Raw genomic sequence first — 14685 nt, forward strand, 5'->3', positions numbered from 1 at the left:
TATTTTTCATTCTGTCATGAGGAGAATAAAATCTTTCTGACTTTTTTTGCACTATTTGGATGCTGCCACTTTATTTTCTATATGCATACTGTGGGATGTGGTTCTAATCCCTGTGGCTGTTGCATCGATTATGAAGCCTGTCCCTCGTGCTGCTGGTGTGATTATTCGTTTGTGAGATTGAAGAGGTAGTCGCGGATTTCCTGTCATCTTAAAAAGTTGTCGCTCTTTTTTTTGTCAAGAACCAGACAAGCCCTTTCATTACATCATCATGAGCAACCTAAGTACTAAGTTCAAGACATTTCCCATCAACTCCAGGCACAATATTGTGGTGTAAACAACAACCATTCTGCTCTTGTTTTTTGTCACTTTGGGAACATTCTTCGACTTTATGATAACCAATATCCCTTCATCAGAAGAGAATGTAATATTCTAATATACAATAGATATTACCAAAAGGGAAGTAAAAGAGAGGGCAGAGAAAGTCATCTACTGAACATTACTAGACAGAGGATGGGTACCAGACATGTCCTTATCAATTAGCATGTAGACAATTCTGCTGATAATAAACCAAACCATTGTTAAAGGGGGTTTTATGGGACTTAGGAAAAAAATAAACAGCCTTAAAATATAGAAAAAGTGAATATTCACCTGTCCTTGTTTCTCCCTGCCCAGCGCTGCAGCCCCGGTACCCACCACACGGAACTGGAAGCAGCAGCGGGCGGTCAGGTATCGTTCTATGACCGCTCAGTCACTCACAGGGTTCAACAGTGATTCTTCTACAGCCGCCAAAGCCTGTGATTGGCTGAACGGTCACTAGCACGATGAACGGCACGTGACTGCCAACCGCTTCTTCTGGCTTTCCTGCGACAGGCAATGTGGCTACAGCCCTGGAAAGGGAGTGGCTGGGACAGGTAAGCATACAATTATTCTTTATTTGAAGGCTCTTCAACTTTTTTATTTTTTTATCCCGGAAAACCCCTTTAACCTATATCTTCAGGCAGCTTCAACAACAATGACTCCACCATAAACTACAACTGAAGACTGATTCGCCTTCAGTGGACTTGAAGATATAGCACAAAGACAGGGGTATGGAAAAGTCACATGCGTGTTTGGATTTGGGGGTACATCTTAGGGAATGTAAGTAAGGGAAAGTCTTTTGACATCCAGGGGTCCAGGACCCTTACCTGCAACAAGAAAACCACATGGCCCTGGAATTTCTAGGGCGAGGATTATCATAAGGCCAAAAGTAAAAGACCATGTGTTAGTTTAAATCTGCACATCAAACATATTTCAGTAACTCTATTTGTATCATATTGGTGGATCAATATCATTTGTAAAGTTTAAACTTTTTCCCCAAGTCAAGTCTAATTGGGTCTAAAGCATACGGAAATGTTAAAGACTTTGTGTTATCTACTAGATAGGATGGAGGGAATAAAGAGCTTACCATGACATGTAAACTTCTTGGAAGGTGTAGTAAGGAGAAGCTTGTCCGCCATGTCCCCAGGTCCGGCACACCGTGCAATACCAGGCTCTTTGTATTCTGACTTGACCCAGTCTGACAGCCATTGCATGTTGCAGTCACAATACAGAGGGTTTGCCCCAATAGCTCTGGAACAGGATGAATGAACAGGCTATGGGTGCCGTATTACAGACTCGAACAACACAGACCCTTAGTACAACCATGCATTTAGTCCCTTAAAGTGACTTGATGAAGACTGAAATATGACCTGAAAAAACTGATATACATTCGCATTTCAGAGCCAAACAAATAATAAAATTGCTTTCCTTGCCCGACTGCCACGTTCCTTTCTAAAAAAGAGTATCAATACTATGTCCATCTTTTTAACCCAAAGATTTAACTTACAAGTGTGACAGCGATGAAAGATCACTGAAGGCCCCTTGAGGAATAGTGGATATGTCATTGCCATGTAGAGACCTAAAGGATACAAGTGCATGGTTGGTCAACAGAAAACATCAGCTATATGTGACAGCAGGGGCGTAACTATAGAGGATGCAGGGGATGCGGTTGCACCTGGGCCCAGGAGCCTTAGGGGGCCCATAAGGCCTCTCTTCTCCATATAGGTAACCCAGTACTATGAAGAAAGCATTATAGTTAGGGGCCCTGTTACAGATTTTGCATCGGGGCCCGGGAGCTTCAAGTTACGCCTCTGTGTGACAGCACATTAATGCTACACCTAAATAGATGCAAATTGGCTTATTTTAACATATTCATAGATGCTATTCAATTCACAGTGCAAGCCACCACTTACAGGAGCCTGAGGGAGTTCAGACCATCAAAAGCCTTGAGAGGAGTGCATCGAAGACGATTGTAACTGAGAATCCTGAAAGAAGCAACAATAGGTAAGGTTCATTGGAGAAGAAACTTCTATTTTCTATCACTATGTACTTTGTAAGCCGGGGAGATACAATAAATCACTTACAGAGTAAGTAGCTGAGTCATATTGCTGAAACTCTGGTTAGAGAGAGTGCTGATTCTGTTATTACTCAAGTCACTGAAAAAGAGACATGTCCATTAAATCACCTTACTACTTACATCTCCATTTCGAAAGGCAAAGATCGAATCAAGCTGCTACAGGAAACATAGAAAACCTAGAAGGTAGCAATCAAGGGCGTATATACCACAGAGGTAGACGAGACGGCTGCTATGGGGCCCGTGGAGAAAGGGAGCCCAGCAATATTTGGTTCCACCCTCTATTCTACGGGGTGGCTGGAACCAGTGCAGGACTACCCTCTCAATAGGAACTAAACTGCTCAAAAACAAGGGGGTTGGGAATTGTCCTGGTGACCAGACAACATTTCTTCTATAGCTCCAACCGTCTTAAAATAAGAAAAAGAGCAGTACTTACTCCTTCTTTGCCATGGAGATCCAGTGCCATTGCTCTGCCATCCTCCCGGTGATTACTGTGAAAGATGTTGTTGCAAGAAGTCATCTGACCATTGCAGCCAATCAGAGGCTGCAGCGTCACTGTTCCAAAATCTGAGCATTATGGTGCTCAGAATGTGAGCGCTGAAGCCAGGAGATTGGTCAGTGATTCTGCTGACTCTGATTGGCTACAGCATTCAGGTGACTTTCTGTCACAACACTCAACGAGAGGATGGCAGGGCAACAGCGCCGGATCCCTACAGCAGCAGTCGATAAGTACTGCTCTTTTCTTATTTTAACACAGTTGAACCTATAGCAGAAATATTATCCAGTAATCAGACAATCCCTTTAAGGACCATGGAAAGGGAGTGGAGGAGAAAACAACCCCCAGACCCTTCAGTCTTGGGTGTAAAAATCCAGAAACTTAAAGGAGTTGTCTGGTTACTGGACAACCGCCCTTCAATAGGGCTGACTGTATTAAAAGAATAAGCTGAACTATACTTACCCCTCCACTATTTCTAGGAACCAGCAGTGCAGCCCCGCTGTGGTCCTAACGTCTGTTGTGAAGATGATATCACAGGAAATGAGGTCACCATTCGTTCGTCTGGTATTGGGACTCACATTCTGACTGCCATGATGCCAGTAGTTTGGGAATGTGATGCTGCATCTTCTCATTGGCAGCAGCAGTCACTTGATTTCCTGTAACTTCATCTATCTCAACAAACACTGGGACCACAGCGGCGCTGCAGAGTTGGAAACCAGTGGTGGCACAGGGGTAAGTATAGTTCAAATTTATTATTTTAATATAGGCATTCCTATTGAAGGGTATTTGTCTGGTAACCAGACAACCCCTTCAATAAGGGACCCATTATCTTTGGTATAATGCCCTCTCTATTCTATGCATGTCTTTTCTAGTTAAAGGGAACCTGTCACCACAAAACAGTGACATAAGCGGAGTTATGGTGCTATTCGGGAAGGTGACAGGGATGTGATTTTTATACTCACCCATTCCTCTGTTTCCATGCTGTCCACCAGAGAAGTCCACGCGTGGTCTGAAAATATGACTCTTTTAAGAACGCCGTGCACGCGCTCCCATGGACTTCTGACCTGCAGACTTCACCGGTGGACTGGGTGGGAAGGTGTGATCAGGCAAGTATAAAAATTACATCCCAGCCTCCCCGTCACTTCCTCGAACAGCACTATAAGTTAGTTTATGTTGCTGTTCTGAGGTGACAGGTTCCCCTTTTTCTCCCTTGTAGCAGTATTGTAGAAGAAGGAGGAGGAGATGAAGGGGGAAAAGGAGGAGGAGAAGGAAGAGGAGAAGGAAAAGGAGGAGAAGAAGGAAGTGGAGGGCGAAGTCGGGGAGGAGGAGAAGGAAGAGGAGGGCGAAGAAGAGGAGGATGAAGAAGAGGAGGAGGAGTATAAGTAGAAGGAGGAGAATACTAAAATTGAAGTGAATGAAGTTAGACTGAGGGAAAAGAGCAAGATAAAATAGCAAAAAGAAGCAGTCATGGCACAATATATTTTTATTGCTTGTAAGGATAAAGTTACAATTCCTTTTTGGAATTCCTTATTGGCCATACCACAGGTGTCATGGCCACCTGCCCACAAAGCACCTGTCCCTTAGGCCATACTTACAATTTGTTGTTTTTCTGTTAGTAAGTATAAAAAGTGATTTTTTTATATGTTATTATATAATGGCTCTTTATTATTACCCTGTTGCCAGTATTGTATATTTATACTCACATGAGCATTAAGTGCTTGTAATTGGACAGCTCCTTAGGGACAAGGGTAAACTGGTTTCCATCCAGGTACCTAGGAGAACAGAACAAAATGAAATCCATTACTGTTTGTGAGATTTAAAAGATTTCATAAATTTTGTGGAGTTCCCAGAGACTGAAAGGTAAGTGATTATGAGAATCAGCAGCATGTATAATGCATTCACTTAAAGGGGTTGTCTGAGTAAAAAAAAAATCCATAGCCAAGACTTGTCCTCATATCTCAGCACACATTGAAGCCCATTGATGTTAAAAAAAAATCTATTTGTCCTGGCTCCTGTGATCCCAGCAGAGCCCTCTGCTATTGTATAGGTTCTGCATCTGAGGGGCGTGTTTATTTACTCAAAAGCTGTATGCCGGTGTGAGGCTCCTCCCGCAGACACTGTCTGCTTGCAGATCGTTATATGCTCCGTTAAAAAAAAATACAATCATTTTGACCCCTAGTAATAAGTAACACTAAGGCTGCGGTCACACTGGGCGGAAGTCCTGCGGAAATCTCGCGGAATGTCCACAGTGGGACCGCATGGAAATTTAGCAAGATTTCCACAGCTTGAAGTCCCGCGGGTTTTCAAGTGGCTTATTCTGCTGCGGCCAGCTCTTCCCTATAGAGAGGAGAGATGGCCACAGCAGAAACGGCAATAAAAATTACCGCTTTGAATTCTGCGCATGTCAATTTCAGTGCAGTTTGGCTGCAGCATGTGGACGAGATTTTTGCAAATTTTGTCTACTTTTCTGCTTTATACCGGGATAAGAATTGCCAATGGATTTTCCGTGCAGAAAGTCGGCATGGAAATTCTGCGGCAATTCCTCCTCGTGTGAACCCAGCGTAAAGGAACAAGATAAGTAGCCTGTCTTCTCAGGCTATCAGTGCCAGCACTGTGGCAGCTAGAAAAGAAGATTGCGCATGCGTGTTACTGCAGCTTGAAGGATGGCAATCTCAGTGGCAGAGGGAGATACAGCCCCAAGACAAAATGCGCAAAAGTAAAAATAACTTGGACAATTCCTTTAACCCCTTGAGTGGCACGCCCGGAAATTTTCCGGGAGGAGCTCCACTGCTCATAGTGACATAGCCCGGAAGATTTCCGGGCTATGTATCACTATGGGAGCTGCAGAGCACAATGCCACAAGCTGTGACATTGTGCTCTGCCTGCACAGACGCACACAGAGCAGTGCAAGGGCTTTGAAAAACCAGCAGAAGGTATTGCCGACATGTCGGCAATGTCCTGCTTTGTTTACAGGTTGCCATAGAGACCATCGGCTTGTCAGAAGCAAGCCGATGGTCTCTGTGGCAGGGAGAGCTGGTTGTTAGCTGTCAGAGGACAGCTAGGTACTAGCTCTTACAGCAGAGATCAGAGAAAACCTCCGATCTCTGCTGTGTTAACCCTTTACATGCTGCAGTCTATGTGACTGCAGCATGTAAAGGGCTGTCACTGCAGCATGTAAAGGGCTGTCACCATCGGAATGTGATCAGGGGTCCTGATGGGTCCCTGTGGAAGTCCCCTAAAGGGACAAAAAAGAAAAAAAAATGAAAAAAAAAAGAAGTTAAAAAATTATTAAAAAAATTAAAAAAACACTTGTCTCCCTTTACTTTGTAAAAAATCAAAAATACAATCACACATGTGGTATCCATGCGTCATAATGACCCAGAGAAGGAAGTTAATACATTATTTAACCCCTTAATGACATGGCCCCTTTTTTTCTTTTTTCCCCATTTCTTTTTTTCCTCCCCCCTGTTTAAAAAATCACAACTTGTCCCGCAAAAAACAAGCCCTCATATGGCCATGTCAATGGAAAAATGAAAAAGTTATGGCTCTTGAGACGCAACTGCAAAACTAGTTGAAATTCAATGATTAGACCATTTTAAAAAACCTGCCCTGGTGGGCACGACAGGGTGGTAGGAAACCTGCCACTCAAGGGGTTAAAGAACGATTTCTTTTTGCTGTTTTATAGCAGATTACATAAACCCAGAACAATTTACAGCAATTATGTTTATTGTCAGTGTAGGAACAAAGCCAAAAAGTATTTCCTGAAGGATGAGATAAGCATATTCATACATATGGTAGGTAATGGTATGTATTTATTAGACAATGCTTATAATGCACCAATATATTCCGAAACACCTGATCTAGGGATGCTTTAAATCTATCACCCCCCAACATATTCAGATAATTAAAGGGGTTTTATAGAAATAAAATCTTAGCATTGTATAATTAAATGTTCAGCAGCTTCTGGTATACTTTGTGGCAGATTACATTTGGACTATTTGAGCTTAGATTAGACAGTCTGACCTTTTCACAGTGGTCCATGCTGGGTGATAAATTTGGCACATCTTTACATACTTTTCTCCAAAGGCTGTTTGACACAGATCGATGATGGGGCACCAACCTTCAGTGCTAACCCTCTAATGGAATTCCCCTCATATTCCAACTTTGCAAACTTGTTGGGGTGTGCCAGTTCAGCACTAGCCTCCCTGACACTCTTCCTTCTATTCTACTTTCTGTCACCCAGCTAGTTGCCTGACCATCCTGCACTTCCATACTACCATCCACTCCCACATCTACCTCAGTGAATGCCTGCTTGGTGAGTAGAAAACTCCTTTGCAGGTTACCAATGGATCTCAGGGTTGCAAGCTGCACATTTGGATCCAGGATCTGGGCTTTCTAATGTGTTACATGAACACATCTCGTACAGCAGTATGCACCCTCAAACAGCTGTTAAAGGACTACATAACTGTACATGTCCCAAAATGTACACTGAGCAGCATTGTCAATCATGGAGCACATTCTAAATGGCCATCGTACAGATAAAAGTCAAAGCAATTTGTACAAGTGAAAAGTAACAGAGATAAACAGTAATTAGTTATAAGTGAATACTTTCTAAAGTCACTGAATCTAAAGTCAATTGATCTTAAGTCACACACTTAAGACACAGCACACACTCGCACGCACTCGCTTTTTTCTTTGCTTAAATAGTTCTCAGTATTAGTACCTCCTCCAATGAATCTTCGGTTTAGAAAGATAGCTTGCATTCCCCTTTAGAAAATATGGTGGTGAATAATCAGGCCTTACATCATATCTAAAGTGACATTTGCACATGATCAGGACAGGTTTTCAGCCTCTTCCAATGGATTTAAGTGCCAGTCAAAACATATGACAAAAGTTATAATTTTTTTTACCACTGTCAGACGTCATAATGCACAAGGGGCTGACATATACAGTCTACCCATCACTTACAGCTCTGTCACATCCTTGGGAATTCCCTTGGGTAATGCTTTGAGACCCTTGTTACTGCAGCGGACTACGGTGTCTAGACAGGTACACTCTGCCGGGCAGCGAGCAAGTGGCGAACAAGTGTTGTCATCGTTCCCTGATGTATACAAGGAAGACAAGTGATATTTATTACACAGCAGATAGTAAAATGACTATATTTACACTACTGGGTTATTCAGATGGCCAGAAGCGGCCCACATGTTGTGGCTTTATTGTCATCACATCAATTATAATAATCCAAAATGATATTTTGCTTAGTTTTTACCTTCGTCACAAGTAAAGTCTTGAATGGCGACATCTTGGATTGGAATCTCCTTGAGGAAATAAGGTTTTTGGCATCGAGGGTTTCCAGTTACAATGCGTTTCTTCCTCAGCCAATTTCCCAGCCAGGCCAGGTGACAATTGCAATTAAAAGGATTGCCTAGAAGGTTCCTAAAAGGGCAAAAAAATGAATTATGCTAGGCTTGAATAAAATGAATATCCCATACAGACTGTATAGAGGGACTACCCTGTTGGGATGTGTGTAAAATGGACAGATAATAGTTACAGTTTTCAAATGTACAAAGGCCGGTATAAAACGTGATGTTATAATAACCCCTAATGGACAGCTTGTGTAATTGCATCAAGGTATTGCCTCATATGACCTATTCTCTAATTGATTAGCTACAGGTCATGTGATTAGGGTTCTACAACTTCCTCATATATAGGCCAGCAGCACATGGCAGAGCCGGATTCCACATGCAGGTTGCTGTAGCAGATTCCGGCTTTGACCCCGGGTACATGCTTTTGGTGTACTGTGGATGACTGCAGATGCGTGCCATCGGTCATACATAGCAGATAATTTTTTTTACATATTTGTTTTACCCACACAGTCAGTAGGCAATGGAGCGAGTACCCGTAGCCTATGTCAATTTCAGATGGGCTGCGGGCTGGATGGCTTCTATTGACAGTCTGCAGCGAAATAGAGCCTGCTGCAATTTTTCCCCCGCTCGCGGAAAGCACAATTCGTTTTCGCGGGTGTGAAGGAAAAATCAAAAGTACATAGCTTGTGTTGAAGGGTATTTGCTGCGGATCCTCTATGTGGATGCTAGCCTTTGAATTCTATAGAATAAATCCAGTTATGTGCAGCCAGCCTTAGTGATTGATGCAGATTGAAATAAGCGGCAGAGGAGAGAAGAGACATGTGTAGCCAGTGTGAAGACATAGTGACAGTAAGCTGTGTGCAAGAGGGATTGGGTATGAATTCTATGAGCTTTCCCCTGTTCTGCAACAACAGTGCTGCAGAGAAGATGGAAGTGCCTAGGATTCTGGCATACGGCGAGAGGAACTATCGACATAAGAGACAACAATGCCCGGGAACCAACCCTAAAAGAGGAAGCTGCCTGATTGTAAGCAGTTTCTGAGCCTTGTATGAGAATTGACAACTGACTATGAGCACTAGAGATTAGTTAAATGTAGCTACCAATTGTAAGTAGAGACCGGTCTGTCCGACAGCATTAGAGTGTGCACACTAAGGACAAGCAGGACTTAAATGGTAGCACTAGCCAAATGTACCTCCACCATTCTGCAATGGGTACTTGGCTGTAAAATTGCAGCCTGAGTCACAGCTTTAGAGCATAGCGTGAAGAGAGACTGATAAATAAAGGACTAATAATGCCTACAACAATGGAAGTCGGGAATTGAGAAATATCTAAATTGGGATGTTGCATTATAAGTAAATCCTGCCATTCAGGAGACTGTTGGACTGTCTATTTATTCAGCCTCTCTCTGTCCTGTCTTATCCTGATACCAGTCCCACTATATTGTATAGGATTATATGATAGTTTTCCATATCTACATTTTGATAATATGTTTTCTGGTCTCCTGAAATCTTTTTTAATGGTCTATATTATCTTCTAGAAAAATGCCAGAGTCGGACACTTGTTTCTATCTCTGGTAAGAGATAAGACTGGACAGACATCTGTCTGGGATGATTTAGTGATCCTGCACTGAGCAGGGGGTTGGACCCGATGACCCTGGAGGTCTCTACTATTCTGTGATAAGGGAGGAACAACTCTTGGGCCGGTCCAGGCATGAATAGATCAGTATGGAGAGGGGAAGATCTACTCATGTGAGATCCAGCCACATCTCTCAGTGGACTTAAGAAGCCACATAGCCTTCTTCTCTATTGCATACAATTTGGCTTCTTCCAGAGCCTGGGAGACAATATATTCTCATCTACCAGTCTGGAGTCCTCCAACATGAACATTAAAAAGGAGGAGGTTTCTGACCTTCTCTTTTATTTCCCTAGAACCGAGACTAGAAGCAGTGGTGACAAGTATGACTTTCTACTAAATGTGAGTCACATCTTCCCTCCAGCTCTCCACCAGAGCACGGAGATTTGGCAATGTCCTCTTCTGGTCATGTGGCATTAATGCCCTCCTCTCAGTGCCATGCAGTGGGTATAATGATGCAGCAGATACTATGTAAATGTCAAGATTTCCAATAAGATATACAGCTAACATTTATTTTTTTTCCCACTCTGGGTTCCTGATTTCCTTCCAGCGATTCACACGTTCAGACAACAGTATCAGATTATGGCCATGAATCCCTTTCAGCTCATTTAGCAGGTTATTTGAGTGTGCACCCAATCCGCCTGGCTGTCACAGCGCACCTCTCACACAATGCAGTAACACGATATAGGAATGAAGGCGGATTACTTTTTTGTGTTATTGGATTTTAACTGACATCCGCGATTTCATTAATTTGTCAGCTTGTGATTTCCATCTCTGGGCGGCTTCACGGTGCCGCTTTCCAACTTAAACTGACAGCTGAGTTGATTACATGCCAGTTATAAAAATGAATTCACTTGCAATCCGTGATACCCCTGGCATCTCACCACTTCATTTTTTCGCCTATTGACGACGCCGGCCTTCATAAACATGTCATCTTTAATTTTCACAAATTAGCTGCTAGGTGTAGAGTGTCACATTTCATATACGTGAGGTAGTAAGTGTTTCGGTGGCCGCTGTGTCATATGGAAATGGTTCTGCATTTACTGTAATGCCAATATACTCTATTTCACTTCAAGCAGCTGCAAATACCTGACAATCATCCCTGAATATAATAATTCTAGCAGCAATTATAGGACAATATTTACTAACCCCTGGATAGAAAATTACAATTTCCGGGCAATTTGAATAAAGCTAAATTTCCATGTTGTATAAGGATTAAAAAGCACCTCAAGTGGGGTCAAGACCTGGACCTCAGACAGATATAACATAGATCAGTGCTAAAAGTATCAAGTCAAAGACTATAGTGTTGAATGCGGTCGTCATTTAGCAAGTGGACCAAGAACAAAGCATACTAAATCTGTTATATTGCATTTGGGGTCTCTACTGAATGAGAGATCTAAGGTCCCGGCTAGACTGAAAGTACCAGTGAGACTATGTTCACACTAGCGGTTTTTCAACTCATCCAGTTGTGTTAAAAATGAAAATGAGAAAACGGAGGTGAAATGGAAAGCATCTGTGACGCTTTCCACTTACATCCGTTTTTCAGCAAGGTGGTGGTGCCTGCGCCTCTTCAATGAATGTGGCTCAGTGGTTAGCATTGTTGCCCTCCTAATGCTGGGATCCTAGGTTCAAAACTCATCGAGGGCAACATCTACTTTGGAATACTCCATACAGACATCACCCTTCGTCAGATTCGAACCTACAACTCCAGCAAGGCAAGGCAGTAGGGTAATGACTGAGCTACCATGCTTGAGAGAAATAAACACAAGGAAAACATATGACCTCCATGCAGATGATGACCATACTCAGACATGAACCTAGAATGCCAATGGTACAAGGTGTGGTGGCTCGGTTGTTAGCACTGCTGCCTTGCAGTACTAAAGTTGAAGGCTCAAATCTGACCAAGAGTGATGGCTGTATGTAGTTTTTCAAAGTTGATGTTGCCCTTGATGAGATTTGAACCAGGCACTGTAAGGTAACATTGCTAACCACTGATCCACATTCATCCACACAGATGAGAAATGGATTGTCTTCTGGTTCCATCCAGCTCCCATTGAGTACAATGCAATTCTATGGGCTCAAAAACAGAAATTGTTTTTGTCAATTTGCTTTGACCACAACAAATCAGCAAAACGCTTGTATGAAAAAGGCCTCGGGCTGATCATGCAGTTAATGTACTGACTTCAGAGAATAGAGGTGTTGTGCCTCCATTGAGTATTAGGGTGGTTTTAGATGGCCGTAGGTGCAACTCTGCTTGCTGCTATGGAGCATAGCTGTGCATGCACAAGGTTTTTCTTCGGCCATTGAAAAAACCCTGCAGGAAGATACCGTATTTTTCGTTCTATTAGACGCACTGGACTATAGGACACCCCCCCCGTTTTAGAGCAGGAAAATAGGGGGAAAAATTTTGAACTCACCCAGGGACAGCGCAGGGTTAGTGCCGGGCGACGGAGCAGAGGGAGCAGCAGAGGTCTGAAAAACCGGCGCTCCATATCACAGCGGCGCTTGTGTGCAGAAGGAGGAAGCCGTTTGGTGGAGGCGGGGAGCAGCAGTAGTGTCCGCCGGCGCTCACAACCAATCAGAGGTATGTATGAGTGGCAGTGGGGAGGAGACTGGTCGCACATTTGTTTGTGCGATCGCGAGTTTAACACGCAATCGCGCTAAAAATGGCGATTGGAACAAATTTTTGGGCACATTCGCTCTATAAGACGCAGCAACTCCCCCCCACTTTGGAGGGGGAAAAAGTGCGTCTTATAAAGCAAAAATTACAGTAAGTCCTGCCTTATCTTTCCTGCATGTAATATTCATGGCCGAGAAAAGAGCTAGTGAAAACAAAACCACTGAAATCTATTGAGATGAGTGGATTAACATGGACAGCATATGGTCCAAAATACGCAAGTGTGCCAGAGGCCCTAGGAAAGTTGTGCATAAAATGTGTTTTTATGAACCAAAGTCAGAGGTGGATCCAGCAGGAAGGAGAAATAGAAGTCCTTCCTTTATATTTCTCATTCCTTTTGAATCTACTCCTGGCTTTAGAGTAAGAAACTGCACCAAAAACTACATTTTTTAAAACCCTGTGTGTGAAACCACCCTAAATTTTACAGCAAAAATTAAACCACACCTGAAATTAAAAACTGCCAGCCACAAGGGAAACATGCAAAAACTACACCAGTTTGTTAAACCTTCAATAGTAAGTCGCCCACCCTGTGTAATAAACTTGGAGCATCTTTCTAGATAGACACCCCCCCCCCACCCCCACCCCTGGCACTACCTTCAGGTTGGCTTAGTTTAAACACATCTTTTGTGCAAAAGCACTCCATTAATAAATCTGGTGCATTTTACAACTCTTCTTGGCCACGTACCCTTTTCTAGACACTTTTTGAAACTCCCCAGTGAGGTGTAACAAGTGTCTATTACATACATTTGGCGCGTGGCATGTACTTCACTTTTTGGACACAGTTTGCTGTGATTTCTGTTCATTTGCTTATTAAATTGGCTGAAATGTTCTAGATTTTTTTGATTAGGAAATAGTTTTTAAAAACAAAAATTACACCCCAAGCACCAAAACCTGTAAATTTGCAGATAGTCCCTATGCTGTGCAGGTTACACTTATATTCCATGCACTGCATAGGCAACAGTTGTTTGCTGCAGAACAGATCTTACCAACCAAGAACAATTTTCAGATATGGGCAGGAAGCTAACAACTAAGATTACTTGGCATAAGGTCAACACAACACCGGCGGCAAGCTATACTTCAAGACTTTACTTACAATGTAGACAGAGAATGCAGCGTGTCAAATGCTCCGGGGGCCACTGTGACAATCTGATTGTCATAGAGAGAGAGTAAGCGCACAGAACTCAGACCGGTAAAGCTGTCATTACTCACACAGGTAATGTGATTACTTCTCAGCATCCTACAAGAAGCCAGAGAAAAACAAAAGGGATAACTTGTTATACCAGAAAGTTTAGGTTGAATTTATTATTACTCCCCTCTTATGAGCCATGAGGGAATATGAGTTCTATTAAAGAACTGTCCACATGCAAAGCATTGACCTACAAAAACTATAATGCACAATATCTGTTTATCTATCATTAGTAGACTAAAAAGCTCCAGACCAACTAAAGCAAATGATTGAGAGCCCACCAGCCGGAGCTTGTAAGCTTTCAATTGCATCCTACATAGAGGTCATGTTCAATAAGAACTAACAGGTTATGATGTGTTCATACCACATCTTCATCCACGGTATGTACCAAGGTTCCATCTGACTCTCCAATAACTGGATTTAGACTGATCCCCGGACAGAACCATAGACTTTCATTTGTCAAGATTTCCATTTGTTTTTATTATGTTTGAAGAATAGACTAGAATACTCAAACTAATGGTCAAATGGGATAGGGTATAACTTGCTGATTGATGCGTGGCTCACTGCTGAGACTCCCTGCCGATCTTTAGAACGGAAATCTCATGTCCTACTTTGCCTGTCACTACGGGGGTGGGGTGGGGGGGTTGCTTTTTAACTCTGCAGAGTCTACAGAATTAATGGAGGGCTGACTGAGCATGTGCAGTCAATGCTTCATTCTTTTCAACAGGTCTGATGGAAATACCCGAGCGGGTGCTACTCAGCTATCATTGCAGTCCAATTGAAAGTGAATGTAGCACTAGTGTGCTTGCATGATCACCGCTCCATTCTGTCTGCTCCTCCTTGCCGAGGGGGTGAAGTGAGCCTGCGGGGAGGAGAACGGGGAACACAGGACCCAAG

The 14685-nt window shown here is 42.9% G+C and overlaps 1 protein-coding gene across 3 annotated transcripts in view; it reads right to left on the reverse strand.

Moving 5' to 3' along the window:
* SLIT2 (slit guidance ligand 2) overlaps positions 1 to 14685 on the reverse strand; it is a 350471-nt gene that overhangs the window by 39211 nt on the left and 296575 nt on the right. For all 3 annotated transcript variants that reach the window (XM_066573234.1, XM_066573233.1, XM_066573236.1), the window contains exons 18-25: positions 13696 to 13839; positions 8197 to 8363; positions 7896 to 8028; positions 4631 to 4699; positions 2442 to 2513; positions 2271 to 2342; positions 1865 to 1936; positions 1445 to 1608 (exon numbers count right to left, since the gene is read on the reverse strand). In XM_066573234.1, the coding sequence (XP_066429331.1) occupies positions 1445 to 1608; positions 1865 to 1936; positions 2271 to 2342; positions 2442 to 2513; positions 4631 to 4699; positions 7896 to 8028; positions 8197 to 8363; positions 13696 to 13839 (893 nt within the window). The remainder of the gene's footprint in view (positions 1 to 1444; positions 1609 to 1864; positions 1937 to 2270; positions 2343 to 2441; positions 2514 to 4630; positions 4700 to 7895; positions 8029 to 8196; positions 8364 to 13695; positions 13840 to 14685) is intronic.

Source organism: Eleutherodactylus coqui, chromosome 7 (assembly GCF_035609145.1).
Source record: "Eleutherodactylus coqui strain aEleCoq1 chromosome 7, aEleCoq1.hap1, whole genome shotgun sequence".
Lineage (NCBI taxonomy): Eukaryota > Metazoa > Chordata > Amphibia > Anura > Eleutherodactylidae > Eleutherodactylus > Eleutherodactylus coqui.